Source organism: Manis pentadactyla, chromosome 8 (assembly GCF_030020395.1).
Source record: "Manis pentadactyla isolate mManPen7 chromosome 8, mManPen7.hap1, whole genome shotgun sequence".
NCBI classification, from domain to species: Eukaryota; Metazoa; Chordata; class Mammalia; order Pholidota; family Manidae; genus Manis; species Manis pentadactyla.
The window spans coordinates 51,673,497-51,696,779 of NC_080026.1; the positions used below are offsets into that span (position 1 = coordinate 51,673,497).

At 36.3% G+C, this 23,283-nt stretch overlaps 1 protein-coding gene across 4 annotated transcripts in view; it reads right to left on the reverse strand.

Moving 5' to 3' along the window:
• TARBP1 (TAR (HIV-1) RNA binding protein 1) overlaps positions 1-23,283 on the reverse strand; it is an 89,098-nt gene that overhangs the window by 56,207 nt on the left and 9,608 nt on the right. For 3 of the 4 annotated variants that reach the window (XR_008998850.1, XM_036919253.2, XM_036919249.2), the window contains exons 6-11: positions 21,590-21,687; positions 18,996-19,131; positions 18,316-18,412; positions 10,763-10,852; positions 5,736-5,877; positions 757-856 (exon numbers count right to left, since the gene is read on the reverse strand). Coding sequence is in view for 3 of the 4 variants with exons in the window: in XM_036919253.2 (XP_036775148.2) it covers positions 757-856; positions 5,736-5,877; positions 10,763-10,852; positions 18,316-18,412; positions 18,996-19,131; positions 21,590-21,687 (663 nt within the window). In the remaining variant the exon portion in view is untranslated. The remainder of the gene's footprint in view (positions 1-756; positions 857-5,735; positions 5,878-10,762; positions 10,853-18,315; positions 18,413-18,995; positions 19,132-21,589; positions 21,688-23,283) is intronic. The other variant, XM_036919252.2, reaches the window with a different exon arrangement.

Genomic DNA, 23,283 nt, shown 5'->3' on the forward strand with positions numbered 1-23,283 from the left:
AGCTTCACTACAGAAGGAAGCACAGGGAAGAACACACTGGACTCAACTCAAGGCACTAGTATGAGGAAGTTCTGTATCCAATTTACTTGCAATTTAAAATATGGAGAACCTGCTTCAATAATTAAAAAACAAACAAACATAAACTAGTGAAGGAATTGAGACATGTTAGCAAAAAAATACAAAGAATTAAGGCTTTATGAAAAACTGTTATAACCAACTTTAGAACTAGAAAAGTACTCTCTTTGTCTAGGAAAGATATTTGATGTTAATCAAATTAACTGCATATCATGCAAATACACAACCTAATGAAGCTGCTTTTTTGCAGCAATTAAAATCTGGTGAGAACGGATCTGCTCACATTCTCAAAATATAAATTATATCATTTTAACTCAATTACCTTTTTGCTTAATTACACATGATACAAAGGGGTCAAATTCAGTAAATTTACTTACCTAATCTTATGCTAGGATCTTTACAATCCATTCTTCTAATATTATTACATAAAACCAGTGATTATTGCATATAGTTTTTTTGACCTTCTTAATAGTTTGACTTACTACCTAAAAGGATTAGCAAGCCCCTATTCTTATTAATTTATTGTTAACTTTAAACATTTCTTTAGTAAATTTGCCAATATTCCAGTTCCTTCCTTTAATATATTGTGACCAATTCCATACCAATCACATAACAGTATGAGTAGACACTGTAAATCTGATTAGCCTTTTTTTTAAAAGTTTTAAGTTTAGAAACACTTACTTAGATTGAATCTTCATTCCTTCCACATCTACAGCCAGCAAGACCATCATAGCAACAAGCTTGGCTTCAAACCAGTCAGGCATAAAGCGGTTTTCTCCTGCTAAAACAGGTTAAGGTTTGCAAAACATTAACAAAATCCTTCATAGATGATGTTTCAAAAACAAAACATCTAAATGATTATGCCTATCAACATGAAATTATTAGAGAGAGCCAGTTGAGACAAAATATAGAACACCCTACAGTGTGGCTCATTGTTACACACGAATGAAAGCAAATCTCTGCTTGCCCACTACAGGCCATCCCCTGACCAAGGCACTGCAGACTCAATGCTTCCTGCGCCCATAGAATTTACAGAGCAGTAGAGGAGAACAGCATCTTCCAAATAATGACAAAACAAAACAGTCATTGCAGTGAGCACCATAGATGGTGCTGAGGATATGCCCTCATCTGGGAGTAAGAGGAGGGACAACTGGGTTGTACATGAAGGTGGAGAAAGAATGAGATAGTAAGAAGGACAAGACGGTTCCAGAAAAAAGGAGGGGCATGACAAAGATCCTCTGGCAGGAGGGATTTTCACATTCCAGGAAACAGAAAGATGCCTGTGTGGCTTGGGTTCACAAAGACAGGAGAAAGGGGGTTACCAAAGATGAGGTCACAGAAACAGAACAGGGAGAGGCCAGGGCATTCTGTAGACAATGTAAAAGGATTTCAGTCCTCGCAAGAGGAAGCCACTGAAGATTAAAGGGAATGTATACCAAGAAGAGGAGGAAAAACTTCATCAAAATTTGTATTTTAAAAAGATTTCTCCAGGTACAATATAGGATACAAGGGTAGATGAAAGGACACTGGCTAAGAGGCAATTCTAGTATTTCCGTTGAGAGGAGAGGTCCCTAAGTATAACCAGAAGGGGATTTAATGGATTCAGCCACAAAGGCTCTGGAGCCTCAGACCTGTGTCTGACCGCAGCCCTGCTCCCCGTGGGCTGTGGGCCTTGGGGCAATTGATTATCCTCTCAAAAAGCTTAGGTCATCTTTCATGAAATCAAAGTGACGAAACCTTGACTTTCCTTGGGTTTATTATAAAAATTAAATAATATAGGCGAATTCCCTAGAACAAGTTTTGAAATAACTTGGTTAACAGATAAAATTAATGTTTTCCTATCTCTGAAAGCCTATTAAATTAAAATAATTCATGAATAGAGGATTTCTTTTTCATTCATGGTATATTACTATAGTAAGATTATACTTTTCATCTCACTCTCAAGAAAAATTTAGGTAAGAGATCTAGTTTTCCAGCCCAGTGGTTCAAATCCTTAAAACATTTTCTTAAACATTCTATTTTAAGATAGATAGGGATAATTTAATATATTTTGATACAAGTTTACTGGAATAGTACAGAAGACAGACAATACTAAAAACATATGCTTGCATGAAGGATGTCATTTAAAAATACAACCAAAGGATGAATTTTATAATACATTTTTAATGCTATAAATCCCATTTGGTTGCCAGCAATAAAAAATCTGCTTCTACTTTTTAAAAAAATCTAAATATTGGTGCTACGCAGAAAAAATTAGGTTACTTTTATAGGTATGAATAGGTGAGTTACTGAAACTTGTTCCCTCAAAATATTTACTCACATTAATGCTTTGTATCTCACAATTATATTAAAAATTCATTCATAAATGAAGACTAAATTGAAATCAAAGGCTAACACTATTCAGTTCCCTATAGTTTCATTAGCAGTCAAATAATCAGATACGTTTTGAACTAGTGGAAGGTGGAGGGGTGGCTACTGGAGAATGAAATGTTTCCAATTCCAGTGGCTTAAGCACCCTTTATACAGCATGTGAGCTGGAGGCCTTCAAGCATAAACACCACACATTTTGGTATAGATGGCACACATATTAGGGGTCTTCAAAGTGACTAACCAGACAGCTCTCACTTGCCTCAAGCAAAATTCCAATAGCAGAGTTCTGGAAGAACTCTGAGATCGTTTCTGAAATTCTAAGCAATTTTTCACCTTGGATACTGAAAGGGAAGGTTATAAATCAGAAGTTTAGTGGTTTTTAACAATTTCTGATTTCAAGGAGCGCCACAGTAGCAGGCTGGTAACAAAAGTGCCTCACCTCTCAGCGGAGGCCACACTCCTGCAAGGATTTTTGTTGTAGATTGCTTCCTGAGTTCTTAGGGCACCGTAAAGCCATGCTATAGAGCAGGGAGTCTCAAAACATCAGCTTGTCTAGCATCACCTGGAGGGCTCATTAAAACAGAAGGTGGGCCCCACACCCAGAGTTTCTGATTTAATAGGTTTGGGGTAGAGCCCGAGAATTTCTATTTCTAATGCCTTTCCAGGTGGTGCTGATGTTGCTGGTCTAGAAACTATGGTCTGTGAATCACTGGCACAGAATTCCTTATTTACTCTCCCTTTTCACATTGAAGCTAGAAAAGTAGAAGCAACAGTGGTTTTAAAGAAACAAAAGAATCACTGGTTATTATTAATCACCTTAATGCAATTTAACACTGAATCATAGTCAAATCTTGCTACTGTAAATTTTAAAAACTTAGTGTATTTCAAGAAAATGCAAACTCATCTCCAGTGTCAGAAAGCATCTCAGGGCTTGTCTGGGGATGGAGGAGGAACAGGTAGATGGGAGAAACAGGGATCACAAAGAGACAGGGAAACACCTTTGGGGGTTACAGTCTGTTCAAGTCTTGACACACTGATGATTTCATGAGCGTATACACAGGCAATCCATCACATTATACAGCTGAACTATGTACTGTTTAATAAATGTCAATTACACATCAAAGCTGTTTTTAAAATTTGTTGTTACAGCTGCAACATACTACTCTGGGGTTATTGCATATCTTTAGATTTCCTGGTTACATTTTGAGTAGGCACATTATTTAAGTACAAAATCTTTACACAAAAAATCCTTTCTGATGGACTGCCTGATTTAAGTATAAATTTCTTTAAATATATTTCACCCCCTGGTTGATTTTGGTACCCCAAGCTCTGACAAGCCCTTACTGTTGTTTCGAAACAGTGTTTCACTTTCTGTAATTCAGAAAGTCTGCTCTGGAAGCTCTTTAATATTTTTGCTTATTGATAATGTCGGTTTTGTGTGGTTTTTGTTGTTGACTGTTTTGTTGCCTTATCAGTCATATATATGATGTGGTACATTTCCATATCTACCTACTCATATCCACCCTTATCCTTCACCTGATAGATAGGCAGACAGGATAGCTGGATGGATACCTACCTACTTGCAGCTCCCTGGATGCACATTCATTCAAACCTTGTAGGATATTCTTTCCCCCTTTTCACCCTAATTCCTAGTCACTCATCAAATAGCACTCTCTGGTGACCTCCTCAAGCCCTGCAGGTCTGCCTGTTCTGGACAGGTACAGCTCACACAGGTCCTCCATCCCAGGGCTTATGTCTTTCAAGGCATTGTGCTAGGTTTATCTGCTTACTTATCAGCTCCATTACTAGATTATGCTTTCTCTGAGGGCAGGGGATGTATCTTTTATCTTTGTAACTGCAATGCCTGGCTCTTAGAAAACATCTTATATATGCTTTCTGAATAAACAGTGTAAAATGTATCTGTACTATCTCAAAACCCAAAGAAAAAGCTACTTTACATGTAGACTCTAATTGAAAGTGGTGGTTTGGCTGATGAGTCTTTATTTAAAAACATATTTGAATATTTCAAGTATCTATCTTATGGTCAAAAGTGCAAGTGTAATAATAGCGTTTGCTTTGTAATTTATTAACTTGTTCTAAAAACTGCCAATTGATAACTGAACTAAAACTATATAAAGGCACTTAGCTAAGGGCATTAGAAGTCAAACAAAAATATTAAACACACACAGATAAATGCCTTCTTTGCACTTGAAATAAAGCTTTAAATTTCTTATAAACTTAAAATAGCATACATTAAATTGTATATTTGAAGTCCTAGAAATATTAAGAATTCTTAAAATATTTTTTCATCCAATTTTGAATATTCCATCAAATCTGATGCTATTTTATACTCTGAATTATAAGGCAAGTTTTATAGATATTTTGGGAGTTTAATTTATGATTACTCTGGTAAGACTAAAATTTATTTACTTTTATAGGCTTAACAAAACCACTGTCCATGTAATAGCACTGAAAACTTACACAATAGAGAGAATACAACACAAAAGAGAAATGTTCTAAGAAGGAAGAACAGATAAATTCATGTATTTTGGAAGGATAATTATTTGATCATTTAAGACCTATTCCATGATCAGATTAGAGAAAATGATTCAATCTGATACAAAGCTAGGAAATTAAGACACGTTAAATTCAAAGATGCAATTTATCCAAATTATCACTAATGACTTTAATGAAGAGGAAGCATTAGACATGTAAAAGAATCCATATTAATGAATCTGTTAATCATTCTTCCTTCATGCAGTCTTACATATTTCCCTAAAGAAGTTGCAAAATTGATCTTTGCCAAGTATCTGGTAAAAAGAAAAAACAAAACCATCCTTTCAAGCATTTCTCTCTAAAATTATTTTTCATAAACAGTTCACAATAAATGTAATGCCTTGAAAAAAAACAAAAGATGAACAGATTCATCTACAAAAATTTTTGGAGCACAGAGGCTCTGAAAACACATCTGTAATAACTGACCCACAAAGATTCAGTAACTGTAGAATAATTTAATAAGCTTATTTGTGTCCACCTGCTGTTCCAGCAACTTACTATTTCTTAAAAACATATAAAATAGCTTAAAATCTCAAGTCTTAGAACAGATAAAGTACAGGTTAGGAGACAGTATTTTTACATTCTGTTATTCAGATTATCTGGCTGAAATACAAGTTTGACATCAGTAAATCAGCACACATTTGGTTAAACTTAAATCTTGATCTAAGAAACTAGCAAAAAGTTCTTTGAAAATATTTTGGTTATGTCAACCCATAAAATGATTTCATACTTACTTTCCCAAGCAGGTGACTTAATATACTCCTGAACCAGGTTCTTTACATAAGCATTTAAAGAGGATGTCTCATGAAGTCCAACGGAGCTACAAGTTGAGGAGCCCCTAAAACAGCTTTCATTAACATGTAACCAATCACAGAGCTAGAAAAGAAAACAGTTATTACTTTATTTTAAAAACCTAACTAAACAAACAGTTTCTAATTTCCCTAAGCCCACTCTTTCTTCCACAAACTGAATTTAAATGACTGAACATAACAAAGTAATAAAATATTTGTTATGATTGAGTCTTACAGATAGTGCAGACAGAAAAAAATGCATACATGCATATATATGTATACATGGGTGTATATGTATGTATGTGTACGATATATATACATGCACATGTATGTGTGGCTATGTGTTATCTAATCTCCCTCAAAGAATGTACAAACTTCATTAATAGGCAAGAATTTTTAAAGTATCTAATATGAAATCCACGTTGATAAGAACATCCCTGTGAAAAATAACACACCATGCAAAACAAATCACAACCTTAAATCTAAATTCTTTACAGTTTCATATACTAAAACAAGAACATGTTTACTTTTCAAAGAATGTAGGATTTGAAATATAATATAAGTTATAATTAAAGTTCCTACCCTTCTTACAAGTTTATTTTCTCTCATGTGTATACTTTAAAAGACAGCTGACCTTTGAATAACATGGGGTTAGGAGCACCAATCCTCTGTGCAGTCAAAAATCCACTTGTGGCTCACCAAAAATTTTTCTACTAATAGCCTCCTGTTGACCAGAAGCCTTACTGATAACATTAATGGTTAACAAATATTTGTATGTTGTATATACTGTATTCTTACAATAAAGTTAAAGAAAATGTTTTTTCAAATTGTCTCAAGTCTCCAAAATATTTTCAAAATATTTTCCAACATATTTAGTGAAAAAAAAAATCTGCATATAAGTGGACCCATGCAGTTCACACCTATGTTATTCAAGGGTCAACTATATATAATTTAAGAGAGAAATAATGTCTTAGTCTTTTTCCATTATATCTTTCAGATAATCTGCAAAACTGAAAGTCACAGAATTTCAGAGAATTCATCTTTGATCAGATATAACTGTGAATTTTGTTTTGAAATTGAATTGTGTTCTCAGTTTTCTTTTTACATTATATCTCAATGTGCAATATCAACACATGAATTTAATAATGAATAATAATTATGAAATGAGTCTTCCTAAAAATGAATTTTTTTAAACTATTTTTTGCATTCATTAAGGTCACCCAAAAGTACATATAAGGACATGAAATAATAATACATCACTCAACCAAAGACAAAATTGATGAATGAATGAATGAATCGGTCAAAACTAAAACTGACATACTTTTAAGTACCAATGAATGAGCAGTTCAGTAACATTAAAGGAAGTTGTTCTGTGTAAATCTTTAACAAGTAGGATAATATTAAAATAACAGTGAAGTCAGCCAGGATTTATCTTTCGACTATATATACTTTTTCTTTATATTCCTCTCAAACCAGCCAGATTAAGTTTCTTAATTATTGCTACAAAAATGTGCACAGTTTTCCAAATATATTTCCACAATCATAACCCTACTTTAACAAAATTATTGACAAGTAAACTCAAAGTCCTATTTGACTCTTTTCCTGAAATCTGTCACAAAATTTTTCCCTTCAAAGAGTTTTCATGTCAGACTTATGGTTTAAAATGGCATCTACCTATCAGTCTCTCATACTAAAATATAAGTCTCAAAAGTCTATTTGGATACTGTCAAGAGAATGAGAAGACAAGCTACACACAGGGAGAGATTATTTGCAAAAGACACATGTGATGAAGGACTGGTATCCAAAATACACAAAGAACTCTTAAAACTTAACAATAAGAAAACAACCCAATTTTTTAAAATGAGCAAAAGATCTGAACAAACACCTAACCAAAAGAGATACACAGAGAACAAAGAGCACATGAAAAGATGCTCAACATCGCATGTCATTAGAGAATTACAAATTAAAACAATGAGCTACTACATGCCTATAGGAATGGCTAAAATCCAAAACAATGACAACATCAAATGCTGACAAGGAGTGAGGCAACAGGAACTCTCATTCACTGCTGGTGGAAATACAAAATGGTTTGGCCACTTTGACAGATAATTTGGCAGTTTCTTAAAAAACTAAACATATTCTAACCATACAGTCCAGCAACTGTGCTCCTTGGTATTTACTCAAATGAGTTGAAAAGTTATGTCCACACTAAAATCTGTACATAAATGCTTTTAACAGCTTTATTCATAATTCCCAGAACTTAAAAGCAATCAAGACATCCTTCAGTGGGTGAATGGATAAACTGTGGTACATCCAGACAATGGAGTATTATTCAGTGATAAAAAGATATGAGCTACAGTGAAATAAGCCAGGTGGAGAAAGACAAGTACCAAATGATTTCCCTCATTGTGGAGTATAACGATGAAGCAACTGAAGGAACAAAACCACAAAAATGTCAGGCTTGAGCAAGTGGGTACATGAAAGTGTCATTTAAGTCTCACAGACTCCAAGAAGGGACTAGCGGTTACCAAAGGGGAGGGGAGGGGGTGGGGTGGTGAGGGAGGGAGAAGGGGATTGAGGGGTATTATGATTGGCACACATGGTGTGGGGGAGGCGGTCAGGGGGAAGACAGTGCAGCATAGAGAAGACAAGTAGTGACTCTGTGGCATCTTACTACACTGATGGACAGTGGCTGCAGTGGGGTATGGTGGGGGCTTGATGATATGGGTGAATGTAGTAACCACAATGTTTTTTCATAAGAGGTATCAATGATACCTTCATAAGAGGTATCAATGATACCTTAATAAAAAAAAAAAAAGAAATGAGCTATTAAGCCATGAAAAGACATGGATGAACCTTAAAGGCACATTACTTAGTGAAAAAAGCTAATCTGAAAAGGCTACATACTGTATGATTCCAACTTCATGACATTCTGAAAAAGGGAAAACTAAAGAGACAATGAAAAATCAGTGGTTGCCAGGGTTTGGGAGGTGGGAGGGATAACTAGGTGGAGCACATGGGATTTTTAGGGAGTAAAATTCTTCTGCAGGGCACTGTACTGGTTGACACATGTCATTATACATTTGTCAAAGCCCATAAAGTATGTGAATCCTAATGTAAATTATAAACACTAGTTAATGATAATATATCAATAGTGGCTCATCAATCGTAATAGGGTCATCTGGGGGTGATGGGGAGAATGGTGAGGGAGGATAGGGAACTCTGTACTTTGTTCCATTTCTCTATAAATCTAAAACTGCTCTAAAAAAATTAAGTTCTTTAATTTAAAAATTATTTAGGTTGAGCTATGTGATATTGCCATTTCTATAGGTTGAATAATGACTGAGTATCATTGATTTTATGTGACTCATAGAGATTCACACAATAATGAGGACAACATATGGAAGTTATAAAATATAGCCAACATATGGAAGTTATAAAATACAGATACATACACATACATATATGTGTTTTTATTATTAAACAAACAAAAGGAATTAAAATTTGAGTTCAACTATAAATACCAGGCCATAAGCTTCCTGAGGACAGTGGTCATGTTTATTTTCCTGACCACTGTATTCCCAACACTTAGTAAGAGCCTGGCATGTGGAAGGTGTGCAATAAATAGTTTCAGTGAATGAAGGCATTAAGAGACAAGCAAAACATTCTATGAAAAAATAAAAGAAGAAAAAAGATGAAAACATATATTAATGAATTAAAGAACTGAAAAATTAAGTGGGACAAATAAAGAACTCTGAGGGTTGGCTACTTTAAAACAATAAAACAAACATCTGGATAAGAACAGTAATATATATTTACACTTACCATAGTCTGAAACATTTTTACATGCATTTCTCATTTAAACCTCCCAGTTCATACCATACACCAAAATAAATTCTAGATGGATTGACCACAAGTTATAAACAACACATATCAATGCAATAACTACATCTTATTTGAATACTCAAAGAAAATTGAATATTTGGACAAAGAAAATGCAAGAACAAACAAGAGTGCATTTATCAGACATCTGGAGAAATTTAAACACTGAATATTTGAAATCAAGACATTATTGTTGACATTTTGAGGTATGATAAGGGCCTATTTTACACAGTGCAAGCTGATTTATCCTGTTATTCTCTATGCATACACAGCCAGAATTGCCTTCTAAAAGAATAATCACATCCCTAGCTTGAGTGATCTCTTAGGCAGTGAGGAAATACAAAATTTAAAGAAAAATAAAGCCCGTCTTCAAAAATATGTACTCTATAGAGGACACAGCTTAGAATTCAACCAAGTATCTGACACATAAGGGTGAAAATCAACAGTATGAACTGAGTACCATGGCTTAAAACAAAACACAAAGGAAGAGGAAGCTGACTGCAGAAGAGTCCCAGTGTCAGACCATGCTTGCCTCTGAGGTTCTGCACGAGGGTTGGGGCAGGGCGAGGTCCCAGTTACCAACACAAAAGAAGCCACAACAGTGGAGGCAGCACTAAGGGAGGGTCTCCACTGGCTGGAGAAAAGGAAGGACATCTAGGATTTCATGATGAATTAGATGCATAAGGTCAGGAAGAATTAAGAACCACCAAAATGTCAGGCTTGAGCAAGTGGGTACATGAAAGTGTCATTAACAGGTAGAAAAAAATGAAAGAGGAGGTCTGTGTTACTGCCTGTTTTTGAGTCTAATATCATCACTATTCCTAATGGGGCTCATCTAGAATTGAGATCTGTCCACTTCCCAATAGGTCTATTTCTGTTCCAAACGTTTTCCTGTCTCCCATTTCTCCCTAAGAACCTTGGCAGCGTTATTCTTAAATCTGCTCAAAGCAAATATACAATGCTTTAAAATCTCTGTTGATATGTAACAAACCAATCATATATTTTAATAAATGGCTATTATGGAATTCAGTTAGAAAACAATTTTTTTTTTAAGTTTTCAAAGACCTTATCACTATTTTCAGACTCACCTCTGTCCACAACGAAGTTCCTCGTGCTAAGGACTCCTCTTGTCTCAGAGACATGAGAAAAGCTGAGACTTCAGAAAATGACACTTTCTCCTGGGGGAAATTTTTAAAAATTACTTAGTAAAAAAATTGTAATTGAATAAAATGAAATCACTAAAAAGCAAGCTAGTATACTACTTAAAGTAGACTGTTATTAGTTAAATCAAAAGAAAACTCTTTTTTAAGAAGAAATTATGCAACTTTTAAAATGAAGATATTGACTACACGTAACTAGTACAATGTATAAAATGAAAAATTATTTTATAAATCTATTTTTTTAAATCAAAATTACTATCTTAAAGAAAACATGGCCACGACCCAAAATCAAAAACAAAAACATTCTATAAGAAATTACAAAAAGTGGCACAGTCTCCGTGCAGACCCCCACCCTCGCCGCCCAGCAGCACCTCTCTGCCTCTGACCCCACCGGTTCGTGCGTGGAGCCACTAGTGGCAGCACCCGCAGAGACCCAAGCGTCCCAGGAGGGAGGGCGAGGTGGTGGTGACAACACCAGGGCGAGAGGCCGGGGACGAGGAGAGGCCCCGGAGCCCGTGCTGTCCCAGGCCAGATCCTGCACATGCCCTGGGTGGGCCTGAGCAGCAGGCAGGGCCGCAGGGGTGGAGCCAAGATGGCCGTGTGAGTAGAGCAGCAGCAATCTCCTCCCAAAACTATATTTATTTTTGAAAATACAACAAATACAACTATTCCTAAAAGAGAGACCAGAAGACACAGGACAACAGCCAGACTACATCTACACCTGTGAGAACCCAGCACTTCGCGAAGGGGGTAAGATACAAGCTGCAGCCCGGCGGGACCCAAGCACCCCTCACCCCAGCTCCCCGGCGGGAGGAGATGAGACAGAGTAGGGAGGGAGAGGAAGCCCAGTACTGCTAAATACCCAGCCCTAGCCATCCGCACTGGAGTGCAGACACACAATTCGTGGGGTGCTGGGTACTAGGGAAACAGGACAGTAAGACCTGTGAGCAGGTCCCCACAGCCGGCGCTTCTGGGACATAAGAAAAGTGAGTGCTCTTTGAAAATCTTAAAGGGACAGGGACCTCACAGCTGGAATCGCCCCGGTGCAATCAGCCCAGTAACTGGGAATCCCAGAGAACTCCAGGGGCCTCAACCCCCTGGGCGGCAGCGCAGCTTGGAGGCCCCTCACGGTAATAAACAGCCTCCCACCCGTTCCCCCTCCGGCATGACTCTGCCATAGGGGCAGTGGCCACGCTCACAGCAACCAGGCAGAGCTTCTTCCACAGTGGCCAGGCAAGAACCAGAGACCCCGTCTGCACGCAGCTGCCCAGCACAAGCCGCTAGGGGTTGCTGTTCTCCCAGGAGAGGAAGGCCACAACTAGCAAGAAGGGACACTCTTCCAGTCGACACATGCACCAGCTCCCCACAACTACCTCTATCGCCATGAAAAGGCATAAGAATTTGATCCAAACCAAAATAACAGACACAACCCCTGAGAAGGAGATAGACCTAACCAATCTTCATGAAAAAGAATTCAAAATAAAGGTCATAACTATGCGATGGATCTTCAGAGAAATATGCAAAGGCTAAGGGATGAAGTCCAGCAGGAGATTACAGAAATGAAACAATCTCTGGAAGGACTTAAGAGCAGACTGGATGGGGTGCAAGAGGTCGTTAATGGAATAGAAATCAGAGAACAGGAATACAGAGAAGTTGACGCAGAGAGAGATAAAAGGATCTCCAGGAATGAAACAATATTAAGAGAACTGTGTGACCAATCCAAAAAGAACAATATCCGCATTATAGGGGTACCAGAAGAAGAAGAGAGAGAAAAAGGGATAGAAAGCGTATTTGAAGAAAAAATTCCTGAAAACTTCCCCAAACTGGGGGAGGAAATAATCGCTCAGACCACGGAAATACACAGATCTCCCAACAGAAGGGACCCAAGGAGGACAACACCAAGACACATAATAATTAAAATGGCAAAGATCAAGGACAAAGACAGAGTTTAAAGGTCAACTACAAAGGAAAACCCAGCAGGCTATCATCAGACTTCTCAACAGAAACCTTACAGACCAGAAGAGAATGGCATGATATATTTAATGCAATGAAACAGAAGGGCCTTGAACCAAGAATACTGTATCCAGCATGATTATCATTTAAATATGAAGGAGGGATTAAACAATTCCCGGACAAGTAAAAGTTGAGGGAATTTGCATCTCACAAACCACCTCTACAGGGTATTAAAGAGGAACTGCTCTAGATGGGAGCACTCCTAAGGCTAAATAGATGTCACCAGAGAAAATAAAATCACAGCAAAGAAAGCAGACCAACCAAATAGTAACTAAAGGCAAAAAATAAAATCAACTACCCACAAAAGCAGTCAAAGGAAACACAAAAGAGCACAGAATAAAACAACCAACATATAAAGAATGGAGTAGGAGGAATAAGAAGGAAAAGAAATAAAGAATCACCAGACAATGTTTATAATAGCTCAATAAACGAGTTAAGTTAGACAGTAAGATACTAAAGAAGCTAACCTTGAACCTTTGGTAACCACAAATCTAAAGCCTGCAATGGCAATAAGTACATATCTTTCAATAATCGCCCTAAATGTAAATGGACTGAGTGCCCCAATCAAAAGACACAGAGTAATAGAATGGATAAAAAAGCAAGACCCATCTATACACTGCTTATAAGAGACTCACCACAAACCCAAAGACACACACAGACTAAACGTCAAGGGACGGAAAAAGATATTTCAAGCAAACAACAGGGAGAAAAAAGCAAGTGTTGCAGTACTAGTATCAGACAAAATAGACTTCAAAACACAGAAAGTAACAAGAGATAAAGAAGGACATTACATAATGATAAAGGGCTCAGTCCAACAAGAGGATATAACCATTATAAATATATATGCACCCAACACAGGAGCACCAGCATATGTGAAACAAATACTAACAGAATTAAAGAACAAAATAGAATGCAATGCATTCATTTTAGGAGACTTCAACACACCACTCACTGCAAAGGATAGACCCACCAGACAGAAAATAAGTAAGGATACAGAGGCATTGAACAACACACTAGAACAAATGGACCTAATACACATCTATAGAACTCTACATCCAAAAGCAACAGGACACACATTCTTCTCAAGTGCACATGGAACATTTTCCAGAATAGACCACATACTAGGCCACAAAAAGAGCCTCAGTAAATTCAAAAAGACTGAAATCCTACCAATCAACTTTTCAGACTCCAAAGGTGTGAAACTAGAAATAAATTGTACAAAGAAAGCAAAAAGGCTCACAAACACATGGAGGCTTAACAACATGCTCCTAAATAATAATGGATCAATGAACAAATTAAAATAGAGATCAAGCAATACATGGAAACAAATGACAACAACAATACAAAGCCCCAACTTCTGTGGGACGCAGCAAAAGCAGTTTTAAGAGGAAAGTATATAGCAATCCAGGCATACTTAAAGAGGGAAGAACAATCCCAAATGAATAGTATAACGTAGCAATTATAAAAATTGGAAAAAAAAGAACAAATGCGGACTAAAGTCAGCAGAAGGAGGGACATAATAAAGATCAGAGAAGAAATAAATAAAATTGAGAAGAATAAAACAATACAAAAAAATCAATGAAACCAAGAGCTGGTTCTTTGAGAAAATAAACAAAATAGATAAGTCTCTAGCCAGACTTATTAAGAGAAAAAGAGAATCAACACACATCAACAGAATCAGAAACGAGAAAGTAAAAATCAGGATGGACCCCACAGAAATACAAAGAATTATTAGAGAATACTATGAACACCTATATGCTAACAAGCTGGAAAACCTAGAAGAAATGGACTTCCTAGAAAAATACACCCTTCTAAGACTGACCAAGGAAGAAACACAAAAATTAAACAAACCAATTACGAGCAAAGAAATTGAAGCGGTAATCAAAAAACTACCCAAGAGCAAAACCCCCGGGCCAGATGGATTTACCTTGGAATTTTATCAGACATACAGAGAAGACATAATACCCATTCTCCTTAAAGTTTTCCAAAAAATAGAAGAGAAGGGAATACTTCCAAACTCATTCTATGAAGCCCACATCACCCTAATACCAAAACCAGGCAAAGACCCCACCAAAAAGGAAAATTACAGACGAATATCCTTCATGAACATAGATGCAAAAATATTCAACAAAATATTAGCAAACTGAATTCAAAAATATATCAAAAGGATCATACACTACAACCAAGTGGGATTCATCCCAGGAATGCAAGGATGTTACAACATTCGAAAATCCATCAACATCATCCACCACATAAACAAAAAGAAGGACAAAAACCACATGATCATCTCCATAGATGCTAAAAGAGCATTCGACAAAATTCAACATCCATTCATGATAAAAACTCTCAGCAAAATAGGTATAGAGGGCAAGTACCTCACCATAACAAAGGCTATATATGATAAACCCACAGCTAACATCATACTGAACAGCGAGAGGCTGAAAGCTTTTCCTCTGAGATCGGGAACAAGACAGGAATGCCCACTCTCCCCACTGTTACTTAACATAGTACTGGAGGTCCTAGTCATGGCAATTAGACGAAACAAAGAAATACAAGGAATCCAGATTGGTAAAGAAGAAGTTAAACTGTCATTATTTGCAGATGACATGATATTGTACATAAAAAACCCTAAAGACTCCACTCCAATACTACTAGAACTGATATGGGAATACAGCAAAGTTACAGGATACAAAATTAACACACAGAAATCTGTGGCTTTCCTATACACTAACAATGAACCAATAGAAAGAGAAATCAGGAAAACAATTCCATTCACAACTGCATCAAAAAGAATAAAATACCTAGGAATAAATCTAACCAAGGAAGTGAAAGACCTATACCCTGAAAACTATAAGACACTCTTAAGAGAAATTAAAGAGGTCACTAACAAATGGATACTCATCCCATGCTCTTGGCTAGGAAGAATTAATATCGAAAAAATGGCCATCTGCCCAAAGCAATGTACAGATTTGATGCAATCCCTATCAAATTACCAACACCATTCTTCAACGAACTGGAACAAATAGTTCAAAAATTCATATGGAAACACCAAAGACCTCAAATAGCCAAAGCAATCCTGAGAAGGAAGAATAAAGTGGGGGTGATCTTGCTCCCCGACTTCAAGCTCTACTACAAAGCCACAGTAATCAAGACAATTTGGTACTGGCACAAGAACAGAGCCACAGACCAGTGGAACAGAATAGAGACTCCAGACATTAACCCAAACATATATGGTCAATTAATACACAATAAAGGAGCCATGGACAAACAATGGGGAAATGACAGTCTTTTCAACAGATGGTGCTGGCAAAACTGGACAGCTACATGGAAGAGAATGAAACTGGATCACTGTCTAACCCCATACACAAAAGTAAATTCGAAATGGATCAAAGGCCTGAATGTAAGTTATGAAACCATAAAACTCTTAGAAAAAAACATATATAGGCAAAAATCTCCTGGACATAAACATGAGTGACTTCTTCATGAACATATCTCCCCAGGCAAGGGAAACAAAAGCAAAAATGAACAAGTGGGACTGTATCAAGCTGAAAAGCTTCTGTACAGCAAAGGACACCATCAATAGAACAAAAAGGTACCCTACAGTATGGGAGAATATATTCATAAGTGATAGATCCGATAAAGGGTTGACATCCAAAATATATAAAGAGCTCATGCACCTCCACAAACAAAAAGCAAATAATCCTATTAAAAAATGGGCAGAGAAGCTGAACAGACAGTTCTCTAAAGAAGAAATCCAGATGGCCAACAGGCACATGAAAAGATGCTCCACATCGCTAATCACCAGAGAAATGCAAATTAAAACCACAATGAGATATCACCTCACAACAGTAAGGATCGCCATCATCAAAAAGACAAACAACAACAAATGTTGGCAAGGTTGTGGAGAAAGGGGAACCCTCCTACACTGCTGGTGGGAATGTAAATTAGTTCAACCATTGTGGAAAGCAGTATGGAGGTTCCTCAAAATGCTCAAAACAGACTTACCATTTGACCCAGGAATTCCACTTCTAGGAATTTACCCTAAGAATGCAGCAGCCCAGTTTGAAAAGCACAGATGCAGTCCTATGTTTATTGCAGCACTATTTACCATAGCCAAGAATTGGAAGCAACCTAAGTGTCCATCAGTAGATGAATGGATAAAGAAGATGTGGTACATATACACAATGGAATATTATTCAGCCATAAGAAGAAAACAAATCCTACCATTTGCAACAACATGGATGGAGCTAGATGGTATTATGCTCAGTGAAATAAGCCAGGCGGAGAAAGACAAACACCAAATGATTTCACTCATATGTGGAGTATAAGAACAAAGAAAAACTGAAGGTAGAAAATAGCAGCAGAATCACAGAACCCAAGAATGGACTAACAGTTACCAAAAGGAAAGGGACTGGGGAGAATGGGAGGGAAGGGAGGGATAAGAGTGGGGAAAAAGAAAGGGGGTATTACAATTAGCATGTATAATATGTGGCAGGGGGCATGGGGAGGGCTGTGCAACACAGAGAAGACAAGTAGTGATTTTACAACATCTTACCATGCTGATGGACAGTGACTGTAATGGGGTTTGTGGGGGGAACTTGGTAAAGGGGGACCCTAGTAAACATAATGTTCTTCATGTAATTGTAGATTAATGATAACAAAATAAAATAAAATAAAATAAATTACAAAAAGTGGTTCCTACTTTTCAAAGCCACAAAATGACCCCCTACCTTAAGAAATCCACCCAGGTCTTTTCATTCCCTTAAGATTATATACATCTTGAATTAGGATACCTTGCTCTAGGCCAGGAGTCAGCAAAACCACTCACAGCCTGTTTTGTAAATAAAGTGTTAGTGGAACACGCCATGCCCATTTATTTATACGTATCTATGGCTGCTTTTTAGTATTTGTGACAGAGCCCATATGACCCACGAAGCCTAAAAAAACTACTAATCCAGTTCTTCAGTCTTCTCAGTAGCAGTATTACTGGGCTCTGAGAAAAACAAACAATAAAAATAGTATGTGTACAGGCACTCAAGCCAAAGCTTCCCAGAGTCTCCTACCAGCGATGTCAGTCAAGGAGTGCCTCATTCCTGCAGAAATGAGTCCTGACAGCATGTGTGAAATGTTGTCTCCCAGCAAAGCTCATTCTAGACTCACTGCCCAGGGATTTTACTGGGGGCTGGTCACATAGGCACACCCCACATAGCACCTACGAAAATTCCAGACTTCCAGATGGAAAGCAGGTGCTCAGTATAAGCAACATTGTTTACATCAACACTTCAACACAGTGAGCCCTTTTATCTGTTAGGATGGTGGGAACCCTCCTGAAATCCAGCCATGGGCCAACCTTACAAGCCCGGCTCTCTAAGGACAGCTTTACAAGCCAGCTATATTAACTCTTTTACACACCCACTCACTGACAAAGACTGTAAATTGAAGTATCATGAGTAAAAAAGATAACTTACCACATCTACCAAGTTCATAGCTGTCTGAAGAAGATAGCATTGAGCCGCCCCTCTCAGTAGGATCTGATGTGTGATCATAGTAGACTGAAGAACATCTCTGACATCAGAAAACAAAAACTGTATTTCCATGCTCCCAAACACAATTCTAATAATTTGTAATTACTGACAAGTTGATTTATAATATCTACAATTTCGAATGCAGAAAGTCACTGTCAGAATTTCAAAGCTATTACTTTCCACTAAGGTATCTAGTAGAGCTATTTTTAATATGAAACAAATCTCTTTTGAAAATAAGACTATAAGTGAAGATACATTTAAAGTAAGAATTTTACCTTTTTTGAAATACTGTGTCATCAATATTACTGTCTGATATTTTAGCTCCAGTTTTCTATATACCAATGTGTTAAAAAAAACTTATTTGCCTTATTTTAAAGTGATCAAAATCCAATAGCATATATTATGGCACATATTTAAATTAGTAATTCAATAAGTTCAACTGTATGAATAATAGATCTTCTTACTTTTTCCTTGTATAAAATTAAGAGCTCAAAAATCCCAATGCCAATATTAACTAAAACCGCTCACTATAGATTAAAGCAGAGGGGAAAATAAAATTTACTGGTGGAAAGCTATGGCAGATAACCATATGTGAACATACACAGAGTAAATTAGTAAATTACCTGAGAGCAAAAAGCCCTTCTACATCCAAGGCTTTACATCTTGGGACATGTGCCAAAGCCTTAGATAGAAACAAAATAGGAACAGCACACCAATGTCTACTTGTCATCTTCTGAATAAAACTTAACAGGAAACTATCTAAAAGAACAAGTTCAAAAATATCATTGCTACAAATAAGCACACGGGAAGATACTCAACATCAGTAATTATTAGGTATGGAAATGCAAATAAAAACCATAATGACATATAACTTCATACCCACTAGGATGGCTATAATCAGAAGGACAGACAATAACAAGCATTGACAAGGATGTGGAGAAACTGGAGTTCTCATACTCTGCTGGTGGGAACGTAAAATGGTGCAGCCAGTGTGAAAAAGTTTGGCAGCTCCTCAAAAAGTTATACACAGTTATTATGTGACCCAACAATTCTACTCTTAGATACATACTCAAGAGAACTGAAAGCATGTGTTCATACAAAAACTTGTACATTAATATTGACAGCAGCATTATTCATAATAGTCAAAAGTGGAAACAATCCAGATGTCTACCAGTTGATGAGATAAATAAAATGTGAAATATCTATACAGTAGAGTATTATTCAGCCACAGAAGGGAAATAAATATTGATACATGCTACAAAATGGATGAATCTTAAAAACATGATCCTAAGTGAAAGAAGCCAGACATAAAAGGCCAGCCATTATATAATTTATATGAAATGTCGAGAACAGGCAAATCTATGAAGACAAAAAGGGGATTAGTGGCTGATAGTACCTAGAGGGAAGGGAGAATGAGAAGTAATTGCTAATGGGCACTGAGTTTCTTTTGGGGGGTGATGAAAATATTCTGAAATTAGTGGTGATGTTTGTACAACTCTATGAATATCCTAAAGCCACTGAGTTAAACATTTTAAAAGGGCAAATTTGATGGTATATGAATATCTTAATAAAACTGTTGGAATAAAGTCAATGTTATTCCAATTTCATTCCTATTTAATAACATAAATGTCTACTATACTGTAGAGAGTCTGACAACTGTGCAGCTATAAAAAAAATTTCAGGTAAAAGATAAATTTCTTACTGTTAGAAACCATTCTTCTGTTGTAGATGTTAAAGAAAAACAGTAAGAAATACTCAAGAGTACCTGGCCTCTGGTAACTGCTTACAATAACATTAGATCTTCTGAATAAAACTTAACAGCAAACTATCTAAAAGAACAAGTTTTAAAATATCATTGCTACAAATAAGCACACGAAAATCACTTTTTATTTTTCTACGTTAAGATACAAAGGAATGTGCTCCATTTTGCCTTCTCTGCTAACATGTGATTTCTTAAGGACCCTCAAGTCATGCAGTTAGTGAAAACGTCTGTTTCCTCAGATCATCACTGTAGAGTGACTTTAAAGAAATCCTTGGAAGCTCCTACATAGCATGAAACTAGATATATTTAAGAGACTTACTGTAAATTGTTGACTGAAAGAACTTCCAAGTAAAAACTGTGAATCAACGTTTTACTTGCCCTTTGCTCTGAACTAGTTAAGTTCCCATCTTTTTGCCTAACACCTCACTCAGGACACAAGGAAGATGGTGTTACCCAAGCTTTTGTTTCAAATTCATTTAACACATTGACATGTGTTTATTGTGTGCCTGGCACTGGCCAAACTCTAGGGGGCGCTGACCTCTACACCCCACTCCCTGTACTACTGATGAAAGATGTGCCAGCACGGTCAGCAAATTAATCCCCAAACTTCCAAGTTCTAGCTCTGAGAGTTATCTTCTTAAAGAATGGCTCTGAGAGTTATCTTCTCCATCAGCTAATTTTTTTTAAGTAATCAAAACAATTTTCTATAAATCTAAAGTTGTGATATACAAACCATCTTTTCCCTTTTTTCCCCTGACTTTTGAATGGATACTATTGGCCATCATTTCACCCTATTTGCAGATTGAATACAAAAGAAAAAAATATACATTTCATACCCAGTGTCACTTAAATAAGCCATAAAGCCAGAAGTGAAAAAAGGACTTAGTAAGGGGAGTCAGTCCTTCTGCTGCTCAGCAAACAAAATAACACTGGTTTTACTATTTGCTTACCAATTTACCTCACAGGAGAAATAAACACCCAATCTGAAGAAGTGGGATATTTCTAAAATACAAGGTCTTATATAAAGCAAATATATTTTTCTTTCTTATCTAAGTCAATATCTATAAAGGGACAACTCTGCCACAGTGGATTTTCTGTCAACGACTTTTTCCTAAACCCAAATTCTCTCTTTCTTCAGCCTATTTTAGTTTTGAAATTGAATAGAGACAAATAGAAAAAACAGCAAACTGCAGCTCACATTCGAAAATTACTTCCATGCTATTCATGCTCATATTGATAATATGTTACATACAAAAGCAAAAGTATGTACTCAGTTACAATGCACACCTGTATAACTCTAACCAAATTTGTATATCCTGGAGAAAGGAAACTATCTTGATAATACTGATTATAATAGTCATAGGATAGTGATTATAACCAACATACTAAAATTTGTTTTTAATTTTAAAGTTAATGAATTTGAAAAAAAAATAAAACCTGTTTACTGAGACATACTCTTTATTTCTTCTGGAAGAAGAGAAATATAACTGACTAAAAACTTCTGTAATTTCAATCCCAATGGAGAACCACTTCCTATCAGCTGGCCTGGGGACCTATAAAGGAGGAAAAACAAATATTTAAAACCTATTTACAAATAAGTAAACTTATGGACTATGGCCCCAAAATTTTTCAGTAATAAAACAATAAAACAATCAAAACATCTTCTTTTTCTGACACTTTATTATATTTTGTAGTAACATTTTGAAGGTCCTTCTGATTACAAAAACATCAAGATCTAGGAAAATGAACAGGAGTTATTAATGTAATAGATGAATAAGCAGGCATGGATTTCCTTTTAATGATAGTTTCCCTGACACACATATATGAATCTTGCTAAATAGTAGCATTTTTTAAAAAATCTAAAAATGATCATTATAAATTATATTTTGTTTCCAAAGTACAATGATTTTAAATATTTAGGTATTAAATAAAACAAATAGTATTCATAGAAACACATATATTAACAATAAATTATTTTGCAAGAGTATAATTGTTAACATCTACTAAACTCACATTTTTCTCTATTATATGCTTCTGCCAGGAACATTTATCTATTAATTGAACATATCAGAGTGCTAGAAAACTGAAGACATTTCATAATAAACATGTTAGTCAACTCCTTTAGAAAGCACCAATTTGGTTTTACTGCTCTCCAGCCATGTAACTGTTTCAGAAAACTATTCAATAGTAATGAATTATTTGAAAATGGAAAATAACTGGTAAATCAAGCATTGCTATGCTCTTTTATTAAATAGTACCAAATATTAATATAACTTAGCACAGACTAATTTAACAATTTAAAGAAATTAGCAGTGGGGGGTTTGCTTTTTTCCTGTTTAGAGGTACAACAAACAGAAGACTTGCAAGTATAATTTTATTTAATTAATATTAGGAAAACAACATAAGTTCAAAAGCAGGACAAATTTTGAAGAGACAATTCAAGGGCAAAAATAATGCTCAAAAAATGAGGCTCAAGGCACAATACTGACAAACTATTCTCTCTGTCAACCTTTTCAAAGAGTAATGGTAGCAAATAGGTACAGCTGACCCTTGAACAACATGGCTTCAAATGCCTGGATTCACTTACATGCAGACTTTTTTCAATAAACATATTGGAAAAATTTTTGGAGGCTTGTGACAATCTGAAAAAACATCTTTCCTCTAGCTTCCTTTATTGTAAGAACACAGCATATAATACGTAACATAAAAATACATGTTAATTGGCTGTTTACATTACCGGTAAGATCAGTAGTAGTTAAGCTACAGTATTAAGCAACAGTAGTTAAGCTTTTGGGGAGTTAAGGTTATAAGCAGATTTTCAACCGTGCTGAGGGTCGGTGCCCGAACCCCTGCATTGTTCAAGGGGCAGCTGTAGCATGTTATGATAATGGTAGCCACTGTCAGATAGGCAAAGGGGACTGCCCTGTGGTACTGGACTAGAATTGGATGTTTTGGTGTGATCCCATAGTCTTCACATGGATGGACAGACCCACACACTGAAATAAACAGCAGAGCTAAGAAATACATGTATGCACACACAGGGACAGAGAACAATTACACGGATGTGGTAAAACATCTGGGGCATGAAAGGTAAGTGGAAATTCTTTGTACTAATCTCACCAGTTTCCTGTAAGTCAAAATAAAATGTT